Source organism: Lygodium microphyllum, chromosome 14 (assembly GCF_053477565.2).
Source record: "Lygodium microphyllum isolate KBCC chromosome 14, Lygodium_microphyllum_v1.1.10, whole genome shotgun sequence".
NCBI classification, from domain to species: domain Eukaryota; kingdom Viridiplantae; phylum Streptophyta; class Polypodiopsida; order Schizaeales; family Lygodiaceae; genus Lygodium; species Lygodium microphyllum.
The window spans coordinates 36,100,775-36,116,107 of record NC_141148.1 but is presented as its reverse complement, the minus strand read 5'-3'; the positions used below and the strand labels follow the sequence as shown (position 1 = coordinate 36,116,107).

General features: G+C 39.3%; 1 protein-coding gene across 3 annotated transcripts in view; it reads left to right on the top strand.

Annotated features, from left to right (window-relative positions):
* ALDH22A1 (aldehyde dehydrogenase 22A1) overlaps positions 1 to 9,436 on the top strand; it is a 36,287-nt gene extending 26,851 nt beyond the window's left edge. For all 3 annotated transcript variants that reach the window (XM_087692658.1, XM_087692655.1, XM_087692659.1), the window contains 8 exons: positions 185 to 288; positions 659 to 737; positions 3,852 to 3,947; positions 4,110 to 4,247; positions 6,687 to 6,908; positions 7,006 to 7,197; positions 8,652 to 8,792; positions 8,914 to 9,436. In XM_087692658.1, the coding sequence (XP_087548784.1) occupies positions 185 to 288; positions 659 to 737; positions 3,852 to 3,947; positions 4,110 to 4,247; positions 6,687 to 6,908; positions 7,006 to 7,197; positions 8,652 to 8,792; positions 8,914 to 9,069 (1,128 nt within the window). In that variant the 3' untranslated portion in view covers positions 9,070 to 9,436. The remainder of the gene's footprint in view (positions 1 to 184; positions 289 to 658; positions 738 to 3,851; positions 3,948 to 4,109; positions 4,248 to 6,686; positions 6,909 to 7,005; positions 7,198 to 8,651; positions 8,793 to 8,913) is intronic.
* Positions 9,437 to 15,333: the final 5,897 nt, after the last annotated feature.

Below are 15,333 nucleotides of genomic sequence, written 5' to 3'. Positions count from 1 at the left end.
ATATATGTACTAGCCAAGAGTTGTGTGGAACTCCAGAAGATAGATCATAAACAAATCCTTCTACAACTGTCACCAAAACATTGATTTGTTTCATTGCTATTAAAATTCTCATCTCTGATGCTGACTCGTGTTAAAAGACATGTGAATACTGTATCAAGTTTATTTCATTGATATGGTATTAAAGGTTTCAGAGCATGCAACTTGGTCAGCCTTGTTTTACCAGCAAATCATCCAATCAGCTCTCCAGGCTGTAGATGCTCCTGCGGACATTGTCCATGTGATAACCGGGTATGTTGTGCTTTTTTTTTTGTGCCAACAAATCCAAACTCTAGAAGAGCAAAATGCAGGTGTTTGTTCATTGGAAGTTCTTGAATTTTCCTATTGAACTAAGGGGTTATGTTATGGTATTAATTATGATTTGTGGTTACTGTGATTTTTTCTGTATCGTCTAGACTTGATTTTTTCCTGAATGGGATTTGGCGGCTTTTTGCCCAAAAGATAGTTAGCTCCTAGCCTTTTTAGAGAGTGGACATTTGTAGATTTGATGGTCTGCTTGTAACAGGGATCTAGTTTACATGCTTTGTAAGCAAAAAAGTAAGGTTGGAGTGTGAAAATAGTCAAAAATTAGTCATAGAAGCATTTATTTGTTTGATGCCAGGTATGCAGAAACAGGTGAAGCACTTGTTTCTTGTGTTGACAAAGTTATTTTTGTTGGATCAACGGGAGTTGGAAGAATGGTAACTACTCTATGTAGCCTAAGCAGTCTTGATTTTACATGGTATTAGTGTGTTCTATAACATTCTAGCAGCTCAACCTTTGGTTATGAGGTATTTGTCCTCAGCATGCTTAAGCAAACCCAGTTTGCTACTATTGTGGGATATTTAATGAAAAAGATGTGAGCAAGAGAAAATTACATTTCATGCTCTTTATAATTTGTTTCATTTGTAATTGATGGCTTGTTCAACGTTCATAGCTTTTGTCATTTCAGCCAATGCATGTCTGATCACTGATATGCACCACTATTTTCATTCACAAGGTATTTTGTAAGTTCTGCATATGGTGACCACATTATTCTTTGAATTTTGTTTTCTCTGAAGTCATTTAGCATGACATCAAAAGTCAGCTTTTATCTGTATAGGTTTGTCTAATCTCATATCCATTGAAAACTCTGGTCTAGTTTATATCCAGCCGATCTAAGCAAGTAGATACCCTGGGAAGAGAACAACTTTGCTCTATGTCTACTCTTATCCTGCGTGTACCTTTGGACCTATGATGATCTGAATTCTATTATTGTAAGTGAGAACACTATGGTTAACAAAGAGTGCACAGAGATGTGTGCACAACACAATTAACAAATGCATGCTCATAGAAAATGAATTGAAATAATGCATGAAATGAAAAACAAAGTATGGAATGGAGGTGGAGTTTTAAAGCAAAGTCAAAAGAGAAACCATAACAGTTCTCCATCTCTCTAGGAGCAGGCTGAAAGGGGGACTAACAGCAGAGTGTAAATACTCGAGGAGCTATAGGTACACTTAATGGAGATCTTTTGCCTTAAGAGCCTTCTCTAGTGATTTTTACACAGTAGTATGGGACTTGGGTCTCCATGGTAACTTACAGCCATTACCTCCATATCCAAAAAGGAGCAACATGAGAGGATTTGGCTCATATAAACTGATAGGTATAGTACAAATTTAACACCAGGTCTAGATGTGATAAAGATGTTGGATTGATTGCCAATCATCCTGAAAGTGGTTTGTCCTCCCCCAGTTGGGAGGTGGCCATCCTTGCCAACTGGTATTTTTGAGTGAGGTGCACCTCCCTCCATTTGTGTCTTGGGTGGGTCAATACTAACATGAGGAGACCACTTTGGACACTGGATTGATAGGTTAGAAGGGTCCCATTAAGCTACAAATTAATAGGCCTAAATTAATCCTTAAATTATTGGCCAATTTATTCAGCTCTTGTAGAGCCCCAAAAAGGAATTGATTTGGAATAAAAATCAATTCTCATTGGGCATGCCACTTTCATCCCATCTCCTTTGCCATACTACCATGGCCATCATTGTTGCCATCGTCATCAGCCCTCTGCTCCTTCCAAGCTGTTACATTTTCATCCTTCTCCATCTGTGGACCTCTGGACTGCTCTTACATAGATACACTACTGTCCTACTTTCCTCACCATCATCATCTGCTGCCACATGTACTGTGCCTGCCCCCAAATGTAAGGATGGCTGCACAACTACTGCTACAAGCCCCTAGAGGTGTGTTTTTGCTGCCAGGCTTGCTGCCCTGGGAGGTGCCACATCTGCTACCCTTTTCCTGTGTTGGAGGTCCTCCGGCTATGCTGCCATAAATGCAGCTTTCACTGTCATCACAGCTAACAGAAACAGTTGCATGTTGGCTGTCATTCAATGCCACATACCTGATCTGCTGTTTTTTTCTGTTTCCTGGTTGCCTGGCATTGACATTGGCTGGCTGCTGCTACATTCGGGGTCTGTACAAATACGATGCTCCTGCTGTTTGTGAAGTCATCAAAGAGTCCATCAGTCCCCCCTTCAGCCCGCTTCTAGAGAGGTGGTGGCTTATTCTGGTTTCTTTTCCATCTGTGCTGTGGCCACATTACACTTGGCCCCATACTTTTGTATTCCTTTTGTTTCCTCTTCATTTTGGTGCATTATTTCATTCCATTTCTCTAAGCACTCATTTGTTATTCATGTTTTTTGTATATCTTTGTGCACTCTATCTTGGCCCTAGTATTCTCACCTACGAGGCTAGAGTTCATATCCTCACATGGTATCAAAGCATCGGTGTCCTTAACTAAGAACATTTAGGTTTTCAAGAGCACACAAACTAACATCGGATGTCTTAACTATCCCCCATCAAGGAGAACAGATCACACTCTTCTTGGACATTGGTGAGATCAATCATCACATCGCAAGACCTTGGGAAAATGACAAAAATAAAAAATTGGGAATATTTCTGCACACAATAACCATCACCCATGAGGTCCATCTCCCCTCCTCTTCATACTCGATCTTTGGCCCAACTCGGCTTTTTGGGTAGGTATAGAGGGTCCCAATAGACAAGGCATATGTCCCTCCATGTGACATAAGTGGCTGTCTTAAAATCTTCGACGTTGTTGGGCTGGGGGGGTGGGGAAGGTGGAGGAAACATTTTGTTAAGCTGCTGCTAGTTGTTCTTTGAAGCCAGTGATAAGTCCTCTAGCTACAGCCTGCCGTCACAGGTCAGTACTCTCTCTAGGTTAAATGAGATCTGGTAATTTGGTAACATGATATTTTGATGGTCCATTTTCCAAAATTTAAAGTTCTTTCTTTGAATATTGCATTTTAAAACTGATATGGTTTTTACTAGTGTTGCTCCAATCCCCTGCTCATCCTGTCATGTCCTTATCCCTGTCACTGTCCCCATTCCCCATTCCCTGTCACTTGTCACTGCTGTGAGTGATTGCTCTGCATCCCATGCACTGCTCAAGGTGAAACACTAACTATTTTCTGCTGCAAGCTGCTGCAGCAGGCATCAAAATTGCTGTTTCAGCATTCTCCAGTGTTATGCAGATGAAATCCCTGCATGTACTGTTGAGGCATTTTTCTCAGCCACTAGTTTTATCTGCCGGCCTGGACATGTTGACAGTTGCCATGTTATCTGTTGCATTGTTAATTAGTTATTAGACTTGGGCACACAGCTTGAGGAGAGACTAGAGGAGAAAGTCATCTGTCAGAAATTTTGTACAGCAACTGCTCTGGTCTTTTTCATGATATTTTAGGTTGATAAATTGTTCTATATTCTTGAGCTTTCATTTTCTAAGTTCTTTGGTCTGATCTTGTGCAGGTAATGCAAAAAGCATCACAGACATTGACACCTGTTACTTTAGAGCTTGGAGGGAAGGATGCCTTTATTGTTTGTGAAGATGTAAATGCTTCTGAGGTAAAAATTAATTCATTAAGATGATCACTGTCTGAGTATACATGAGAGATCTGAGATAGTTTGCAGGATACTACTTTGGATATGATACATTTTCAGTATCTATAGGGTAGATTGAAAGCCCATTTTCTTCATTTCCTGAACATAGCAATCTTTTGATGCCAGGTTGCTCAGGTTGCTGTAAGAGCAGCTTTGCAGTCAAGTGGCCAAAATTGTGCAGGTGCAGAAAGGTTTTATGTACATGCAGCTGTTTACCAAGAATTTGTCAACCATGTTACAAAGATAGTTAAATCAGTCAGAGTGGTATGCTTGAGAGACGTCACCTTTGAATACTTTTCTGTCTTTACACTACTTTATTCAGTCAATTTTCTATTGTAATGCAAACTTACTAGCGAGCATTTTAATGGTGAACACATGCTACACATATTGGATATCAGAAAGTGACGGTTTTCTGTGTGCTTTGCCCTAGCCCAGCATATTCAGGAGATAATGTACCTTTGCACGAGGGCAATATGTTTCTGCTATTGTTAGAGTAGTTCCAAAATGTACCCAGAGGCATCAGCATTCTTGATTATTGGAGTAATCAAGCTGACACCTTTGTCCTTCTGACTCGAAGTCCCTCACATTATTTCCTTTTAAGGAATGAATTACCAAAGTGGTAATAGCCTTGATGGCCCTCAATCAGAGGTGGAATGTTGCACAATTCGACATCTAATTTGTCATCAAAGACAAAGCATATCTAAACAGAACTTTCATGCTAGTCAAATTGGTGGTAGAAGGGAAGTATAATAAAATCTCTCTTATCAGCGCACTTAACTCAATTTGGATGGCAAGTTGGCCAACGTGGGACAATATGTACAATGGGGCAGGTCTGTAATTGTCAAAAAAGTTAGGTCATGATGGTCATTCTGGAAGGCTAAGTTGGAATTTTACTAGGGTTCTTTTTTAAAATATCACAGAATCATTTGGGAATTGCAAAGGGACTTTGCTATTTGGGAATTCTACAAACCTGTAGAATTACTAAACTATTTTTTGAGGGGATTTACGGGGATCCTTGTTATCTGCATGATTTATAAAATATGTGCCATTGCAAAGGAGTTTCATTTGCATAAAAAATAAAGTTATGCAACGAATAGAGAGTGTCAATGTAAGGAAAGTCATAGAACATGTTGATTTCAGTAATATAACAGTTCACTCCTAGACAATGCTTCACAATAATCTTGGGTTTGGACAAACATTCTTCATGCTATTTAGGCAATCATCAATTGGATTTGCATCCATTTTGGCACAACTGCAATTGTTGGCAAGCATGTCTTCTCTCAACGTATTGGCACTACTGAATCTCCTTCCTGTTTGGCTTTGTATACTTTGGGAGCCACAACATTCTTTCCATCTCTACCACCACATGTAAAGAGGAGGATTTTGTACAGCCCTACAGGCACACACAATTTCATGGTCAATGCTTATGCAAGACCAGAAGATGCAGAAAACGGATTGGGCATAAATATTGAACTGCCATGGGTACATGTTGGTGGATAACATGAGCGTAGAGTGAAAGAGTCAAAGAGCTACCACGCTGGCCATTTTAAGGGGAAGCATCCTTACCCAACCCTTGTATCCCTAACTATTGTATTACACCTTTGACTTCGCTAGTCTAGCTCTTCAAGTGCTCTAAACTTCATGGGTTGAACACCTTTCTTATTGTGTGAAGAACAAAGGGACTGAAAAAAGAGAGGTCTTCAGATTTAGAGAGAATAGGGAGGAAGTCCATCAAAAGAGGGTTGCGGCAGCACAATAGGCAAACGCATAGATATATTTGGCAATCTTAGTCAGAATTTGAAAATGTCTGTAAAGTACAATGTAGGTTTTTTTCACTGGATGAAAACAACAAAAGAAATCAGTCCGATCGTTGTTGAAGAAAAGCCCGTTGAGCTACAAAAGTTCCCCAATACATGTGTTAGATGGAGGGCGATAATACTCTCCAACAGGTACAAAGTGAGAGAGGTAAAGTGGAGCTCCTAGGCTAACATTCTAGTACTTCCTTTCCCCTTTGTTTTGGTTTTGGGGTTGGGAGGCACGCTAGTGGCTTTGACGACTGCTTCATGTCTCCTCTGTCTTAGTGAAAGGGATCTGGCTGTTAAAGTCACAAAAAGGTCTCACTTCTCATAAATTTTCTGAGTCTCATTGTAGTTTTCTCTCACCTCTCATGGAGTGAATGATATCTAGCTGAATACCTCAGATGCTCTCTGCTGTGGAAACCTTTGACATATTCACTTGGCCTAGAAGTGAATGACCTGCAACTTCTCCCTAAGTCACTGTCAGCTCATTCTCCACAAAATAATCCCTCAAAGCAACCAATCTTAGTCTGATTAACTGAGATATCTTTAAGTTTACAGCATGAAGATGCACTGTCTATTACTGCAGATCAATAAATTATAAACATACTGTAAATATGATGTTTTATACTTCAGACATATGAATTATGAGTTTGATATAGCAATTTAACTGTTAACACGTCCCACATTTGTGTTCTTTTGGAAACTTTTAAGCTGTGTCCAACCATTTAAGATCATAATTTTTCCTGATTATGCCATGATGTTATCGTCTAGATGTTTGTTTCAATCAGTGATTGTACTACGCTTCGTCACGTAACACCTCTGCATGTCTTGGTTGGGGTCTCTGGATTCTATTGCCTAGGTTTTTAGTTCAGGCTTCTATGACACTAAAGTTTGTGTGAAATAGGGGAATCCACTTGATGGGATATATGACATGGGAGCAATCTGTTTACCTGAGCATACAGACTCATTGCAAAGCCTTGTGGATGATGCAATAGCGAAAGGTGCAGAAATAGCAGTTCGTGGGAGGCTTTATATTGGTAGCCTTAATACTAGTGTTGTTGGTCAGTTCTTTCCGCCCACAGTAATATTAAATGTGAACCATTCAATGCGACTAATGCAGGAGGAGGTAATAATGTCAAATGGCATGGGAAAATGTTTTCAACCTAGCTGTATGGGTGTTGATCTGACGTGAGATGACGTCCAACGTTTTACCTCTTTTGCAGATTTTTGGACCAATTATTGCGATCATGAAGTTTCATTCTGATGATGAGGCAGTACGTTTGGCAAATGATTCAAAGTTTGGACTTGGTTGTTCAGTTTTTTCTGCCAACCAGCAGCGTGCCAACCAAATAGCTGCTAGAGTGCATTGTGGATTTGCTTCCATAAATGACTTTGCAGTCACTTATATGTGTCAGGTGATTCAAAGCATGTTGTCTGTACTCAGATCTATTTACTCTTTTTCCTAAACGTGAAGTGAGCTTAACTCCAACTGAACAAGCTCTGGAAGTGTGAATTTACACAAGCTTTGCAGATTGAGAACTCAAAGAAGGGATTGTGTAGCTACATGCTTGGCCAAGGGCCATCTCTAAAGAGAGCTTCAGTAAATTGGTACGCATACCAGCTGTTTGGCTGAAGCTCCTGATGTCCTGACCCAGTGAAATCCCAAAAAATCGTTTTGATCCTTGAACAGAAAACTAGGGAACACCTTATGCATGGTAGTGATGAAGTTCCAAGTGGAAGTTTCACCTACACTCTGGATAAGGTGAATAGCAAATATGTTTCTTGTTACTATGTAAGGTCTTGGGGGACTCATTCAGAAAAGAAAGGTGCTTGATCCAGTCTACTGAAGCATCTTGATTGGCAAGTTGTGGGATCACCCAATTGTTTTGGCAGTCAACACAGGATCATATGCAACAGCTAGTGAATCTTTGTGACCTATATAGATAGAGACCTTGTGGTCCATTCGGAACATGTAAACAATAGGGCAGGGTTCTTCAAAGTTAGATCTGCCCATGGAACCTTGAGTTTGGCCAGTTAAGTTACTTTCAACATTGAAATCTTATCCTTGGCTTGATAAATGTCTGCTTTCTCGAACTCAACTCCTACAGGAGATTGAGCTATACATTTACATGTATTGACTGAAGTCTGTTGCAAAGTATTTCATGTAGAATTTATAAGAGACAGACGTTTAAGTCCATTTATCTGATTCTGACACTCGGAACAAATCTATCAATATTTGTCTCTCTCTTTGTGTTTGACCACCTTGAACGTCTATAATCATGCTACATGTTGTATCTAAACAGTTAAAACAACTCTTCAAAAGTGACTATTGAATCATGCACTCTGATTGATGCTATTAGCACAAACTATTTGTCAAGAAACCTGGTTTGCAAAGAGCCATACCAACTTTGAGTGTATCGACACCTGTTTCTTGTTGGGATAAAACGTCATGTCTTAGTTAGACGGACTTTGTTCGATCACAGTTATCCATTCCTTTGTACTGCCCAATGAAATCTGTAGTGGATGGAACAATCCTACTCTAGGTATTCTGCTTTGTCAAACGGGAATTTCTGACATGATGTCACATATTGTGAGATTGAGATTGTGCTAAGGCAAATGATTTGATAATAATCGCAGCTGGTCCTTTTTAATCTTATAGCATGGGCTGCCCATGTGATTCTTATTTAAATGTTTAAAACAGAAGATCTAAAGTGGCCGGCTCCTGGCTATGTTTTTCTGTAATACAAGGCAAAGTTTGCATCGTCATCATCACTTTTTAATCACCCAAGCATTTGCCTTTCTGTTCGTACATCTTAAAAAATACGTCAGTTTGAATGTCTCAGGATGTTATACTTTTCTTAATGGACAGTCTCTTCCTTTTGGTGGTGTCAAAGAAAGCGGTTTCGGAAGATTTGCAGGAATTGAAGGTCTGCGAGCATGCTGCCTGGTCAAGGCAGTCGTTGAGGACAGGTTCAAGTTTATAAAGACAGTTATTCCAAAGCCTATCCAGGTTAGAACTCTTTCATGGTTCATTACTGTACCCTGTTTCCTTTTTTTCATTGTTCAGAAAGGTGACCCTATAAATTTTCATGCTCTGAAGAATATTAAAAACTCTTATCTCTGTCTCTCAGTACCCTGTTGCTGACAATGCCTTTGAGTTTGAAAAGGCCTTAGTGGAGACCTTGTACAGTATGAGTTGGTTGGAAAGGATCAAAGGATTGCTCAAGTTGATCAAGATTCTCACAGCACCAGAAGGGGCAGGTTCCAGATGGAAAAAGGAACTCTAATACCACAAAATACTTCCCGATGCTAGTGGCAGTTTTGGTATTTAATGCGAGATTCAATTTAAACCAACAAAGCCGTTGGTTGGACAGGTGTTCTTTTGAGATGGAGGACTCTTAGAAAAAATGAGACAATTAGTTGCAGCCTGCAAATATCCGCACAACCACATTTACAGTCAAACCATAATTCTTGTGGTCATGTGTATTTTATATACCCCAATCATTTTGATCAACCACGTCCACTTTTTGGCCACAAGAACGACCATGGGCAAGTGTACCAATCCCTTGTAACATTGAGTTGCATTGCATCAAGATGTATGCTTTTTGCATTCTTGTAAAACACGCTCTGTAAGGCCTTTGTGTGTTTTGATGCTTTCTATGTTGAGGTTGCATTTTTCTCGCTTGTTGCTTAGTATGTTTTCTAAGAGATTAAGGGCATCTTTAAACTGCTAATGCATTTAACATAAACTGCTTACACTTAAAGTTACAACTAATACCTCTACCAGCTTGTTTTGTAGGAATTTCATGGAACATGCATGCACAATAGAGCACCTCCAATGAAATTGCAGGGTGGTTTGCATACGTCTCATAGGATAGTATAACAATGTTAGGGAAAAGGGCTCAAGACTACTTTGGATCTTACAATCATGACAAACAATACTAGGGCGTATGTATGTGTCTTGTAAGATAGTACAACAGTGCTAATTGATAAAAGCATGCTAGACTATGTAGTATCTTACAATCATGACATCCAATACTAGGGTGGTTTACATGTGTCCCATAAGATAGTATAACAATGCTAGGGAAAAGGGCTTGAGTAGGGAGCCGTTAAAATATATGGCAAAGATGTACTTATTGATGTTGTAGTTAGGGTGCCCTTAGAAATGCATGATGATGTGTTGGACCTATTCATAATGGTAGCCTTTGACTCTCCTCTTGGAATGTGAGTTGCGGGCCTTGATGATCTCTATCGCTCTATCTATTATCACCACCCAAGGATGGGTGTTGTCCTTAGATTGGGAGGGATAACAATCATGTTACTAGTATGGTTGGTATTTAACAATGGTCCCAAGGGGTGGAAGAAGTTTATAAGGACACTATGTGGGCCTCGGATGTTGCCTTAGTGGTTGGCACAACATGGAGTCTCTATGTTGGCAAAACTCAAGTAGGTAGAGATTGAGGTGGCATTGGTTTGGTACTCTCATCAAGTGTGAAAAGGATGCTTCCTATGTCTGCTCAATCGCCAATAGTTGGGAGTCCTTGTGCTTTGAAAGTCATGTAGATAGAGTTGGTGTTGGTCCATTGGTCTCATGAAGTGTGTGAAAGAGACCCTTTTAGTAAGGAGGCTCTTGTATCACAAGAGACAACACATGTAATGATTCTTTGACTTTGCATCCTCTTGGTAGAGTTGGAACACTAGCATACACCTTTAGAGTTATCTAGTTGTCTCAACATGGAGTGTGTAGATGTGTGAATGTGGCTAATCACACATTGAATACCATAGGATTGCACATATACGTATCTCAATCACATGAAGTAGTAGTTAAGAGTATAAGAGAGTAGATGGTCTTGCTAACGGTCATCTTTGTCCCCAAGGATAGTCATGGTATTGCTAATTCTTGAACTTGTCCAATTGAACACAAGCATGCATGATCACTTGGTTTCGCTCACTCATGCAAAAATACATTTTGTATATTCAATAGCCCTGTAGATTTCGTGTAACTTCTTAATTTTCATATCGTATCTTTTGTACTTTTTCTCTAATCTTTTGTACAAAAGAATTCTTTCGTATGAAATAATCTTTCGAGTGAAATAATTATTTTGTACAAAAGATAAACATTTTTATATAAACAAAAGCTTTAGATTGATAGTTTATTTGTATGAAAGAGCTAAATGATCGTAATTTTAACTCTATATCATTATAGTACCTAGTAAATCTACTACTCCATGGCATTTTTTAAATTGCTAAATGTTTTAAAAGCGATTAAAATAAATAAATAAACAAATAATAAAAAATATAAATGACAATGCTAGATATTAGTAACACCTTGTGCCAGTTTGCATGCATCCTGCACCAAAGTGTTTAGGATTAGGAATGAATATAAGTTAGGAACCAAAAAATGATAGATTTTAGTAACACCTTGGAGCCAATTTGCATGGATTTTGCAGCAACATATTAAAGGTTAGAAACGAATGTGTTAGTAACACCCTGGTATCACATTACATGCATCTTACACCAACATGTTTAGAATAAGAAAAAATATAATTTGAAGGTGAGGAAAAATCTTAGATTGATGCAATATGCTTGCACCTTGTACCATGTAAATAATGAGGTGAAAATTTCTCTATAGACCTTGTTTAAAATGAAGTGAAAGTTCTTTTACAAATCATGTTTAGTATGCTTGTATGGCTATATTGCACAATAATGTGTTGTACTCATGATTTAACATGCTTTCTTTATGTATTAGTGTGCATAGTTAGAAACATTTTAGGAATTAGTGCTTAGTATCTATCATAAAAGTGTATAACAATCCCCAACAACTTGCTTATGAGATTATGAAGTATTAGAGTACCATAATTAGCTTACTAAAAATAAAACTTAATATGATAATGATTATGATGATAAAATGTTTATTGATAAATATTTATTTTAATAGATAGTTAGATTATGTAATTCAAAAACTAATTTTATTATGTGAATATATTTTTACATCTCCAAGGTATACATGAGTGAACATTGCAAAGAGAGACACTCACAAAACATGAGTGTAAAGCTTTCATTAGTGAAGCCATTATAAGAATGGCAAATATGCAAAAAGTAGACCTTGTTGGACACTTTCAAAGTGTTGATACGTTTGAGACTTTCATATAACAATTGATTGGCCAAGGATATCAAGAGAATGTGCAATGACATGAACTACAAGTGGACAACACATGATCTGATCTCAAAGATATTCATTTATGAGGTTAAGCATATATTGGGCATACTACAAGAGACAAGATTCTAGAAGATATTGAATATTCAATTCCAATTCTAAAAGAGAAGCTATATGTAAAGAGTGGGATAAACGAGATAGACAAGGGGGTCAGAATGGGAAATACCAATCTCACCAACAGGGTATATATGGTGTAAGGAATCCTAGTTAGGGCGTCCGGATATTATCAAGAACATACTCTTCACCTTCATCTCTAGTTTCCATGGCTTCCTCCTTTCTTCCCTCTTTCCTATCTTTCTCTCTCCTCTTCTAGTCTTTTTTCTCTCTTTCTCTCTCCATCTCATTCTCCTCTCTCTTCTAAGCTTCATTCATTACAAGTGGTATCAGAGCATTAGGCTTTGGGCCTTTTCTTCTTTCCTCTTTCTCCATCTACTTTCCTTTTCAAATATGAAACCCTAGTTACTCAGGTCACAGGTATAGGTACAACAAGAATGACCACAGTTAGTTATAACTTTTTGGAGCAAGAAGGAGCTATGGTTGGAGACTAATATATATATCTGGAGGTAAAATGGCTAACCTAGCAGGTCGTCACTTCTTTTCATGCAATTTTTAGGGGTTCCAAGACCAAAGTTGGAGACTCAGAAGTTAGAAGAGGGCAAAAATCTTAGTTACTTTTCATTACAGTCCACTTCTCTCTCTTCTCTTTCAAGCTGCCATGGCTGCCAACCACAAGAAGCTCCAAGATCTCCTCTCAAGTACATCTAGGACATCAACCACCATTTTCTCTTGATCCTTGGCACCAAACTGGCAAAGCACCCCATAGGCTAGGTGAGACCGTGACAAAAGCCATCAGGAAGCAACCCATAATTTGTGGCACAAATTGCACTACTACCCTTGTCGTCTTTTAGCTCTTTCCTAGCTATGATCAAATTTCCTGGAGCTCCCCCATGGCTCTCACAATTCCCCTTCACCTCCTTGATTGGGTCTTGGATCTCATTCCTCAACATTTGTGCTCCCACCTCCTGCAAATCTCAGTTCACTATTGTACCCTACCTTGATCAGGTCTTGGCCCTCATTCCTCAACATTTGAGCTCCCACCTCCCGCAAATCTCAGCTCACTGCTATACCCTACCTTGAATAGCCATTAAAGCCAAACCCAAGCTCTCAAAGCAGCCCGCAATCCTTAGAACTTCAACCCTCAAGAGATCCTTCAGCCCCTTTTGACCCCTCTTCCCTGAATTGAAGGCATAAAACTCAACATATGAAGGAATCGTGTCGGTAGCCATGAAAGCTTTCTTTGAAGCTTTCCACTACTATTGAAGATTAAGCTCAGACAAGCATGGGAGTCTCCACCATCAGTGGAAGCATCGAATCTTTGAAGGCTTCATCCATTGGAGTGCTCTAATCAACCAGCTTGCTTGATGGTGAAATTGGCATCATGCTGGATCATGCTTCATCTATCTTCTCCAAACATTGAAGAGGTATGTCAATCCAATCTTAGTCTCTCATCTTAATCTTGGCTAAATCTTTCATTGTATGCATGTTACCCACTTGAAATCAATGACCCATTTGCCTTCCAATGCATCATGATTAACTCTCAATCAATTGCTTTTGCTGACATTAACTCTTACTTGATCTTTTATGCCTTGAATTAATCCCAAGTGGATAGTAAGCCATTGTAAAAAGGGTAAGTAGTAGCCCGTAAGTCATTGAACTATCGAGGTAAGGCCTACCCAAGCTCTTGTTTCATCCTTGTATCTCACCAAAAGACCCAATGCTTACTTTCCAATGCAGCTCATGCTAGTTGCTTAATTAAAAATGCCTACCGTATATACTTCGATCGAGGAAAAAGGCCAATGCCAAGCGAGGTGGTAAGCCAAAAGAGAGGTGACCCTCCCTTACCACTTAAGACCTTGAAGGGGTGCTTAACCCAGCCTAGGGGGAAACTTTGCCCACCTCCTAGTGATTCGGAGCCCAATATTTTTATGTAGGGGTAGGTACACTCCAAGGTCACCCCACTTCTGATGAAATACTCCCATTTGGACATACTTTCAGTGCTCATGGCGCCCATGTATGACACTTGACATATATGTGGTCAAAGGAGATGTATGGCACTAAGATCTACTTATGTAGTGATGATAGAGCAAATGGACATGTAAATGTACTTGGGATTATGCTCAGTATGCCAAGGATGTTATTCATGATGACGCTTAGGCCCCTCGGCCCATGAGCCACTTATATAGTGCAATTGGGAAATGGGACTAACAATATTTTAGCCACAATCACTCAAGAATAGCCACAAAGATCCAATTACAAAAAATTTTGTACTCACCTGGGAGTGAACCCTATAGCTCCTCTGGTAGAGGACTTTTCCCCCTTCAGTTTGAATAAAAAATCTCCCCAATCAAAGCCATACTATAAAAGTTATGGCTATTTTTGTGCACTGAGGTAACTGTGGACAAGGTATAGACCACTCCAAGACACGCATAGAAATCCAATTGCAAAATTATTTGATAATTTTCTATCACAAATCTTAATAACTCATCTCAAAGAGGAGTTCCTCCCCTTCAATTTAAATAAAAAATCTCATCAATTGGATTTTCCCACTAAACATTATACCCCATTTACTAATAGCCCCACCAGATAGGCAAAAGTAAGGACCATGAAGAGGTCTAGAGGGAGATTAGGGACTCCATGACCTCAATGAACGATGAACTTAGCTCAGCACAAGATTATCATGGTAATATGCATGAGCAAGTGCCTAATATGGATCCCTTCAACCTACTCAACCACACTCTATGTCTTGTTGATAATAGTAAATGATGGTTGCCCATAGAGGCTAGATGTATGCCCTGAAGAGGCTAGAAGATAGACAAATGATGTATGTTCTAGGAAGAGGGTTCAGAATCCCATGTGCATAGTGAGGAGAGTGGTACTATTCAAAAGGCTATAAAGGCATGTAGTTGACACTCATTTCAATGGTAATGGGACTTTCAGTTTGAGTCACTCAAGATTGTGTTTATGAGTCCAAGCTAATCCTTCTTGGAACCTAATTCACTTGAGTTACAATCTCTTCTCTTTATCATGTGTCGTGTGTTCGACTTGCGTCCACCATAGCTCATCTAGTTCTAGGTCCATGATCCTCAACATGGTATCAGAGCCATGGCTGAGCTAGGTAGCGAGGGGTGTGCTTTCTTCTTTGCAAGCTCTATAATTTGTCCCCCCTTCATTCTTCTCCTTATACAAGTATAATTTCATTCCAATCTCTAAAGCCATCTTATGTCAAGTGTATGGAGGCAGAAGAAGGGCTGGAGCCTATAGAGATGGAACGGGA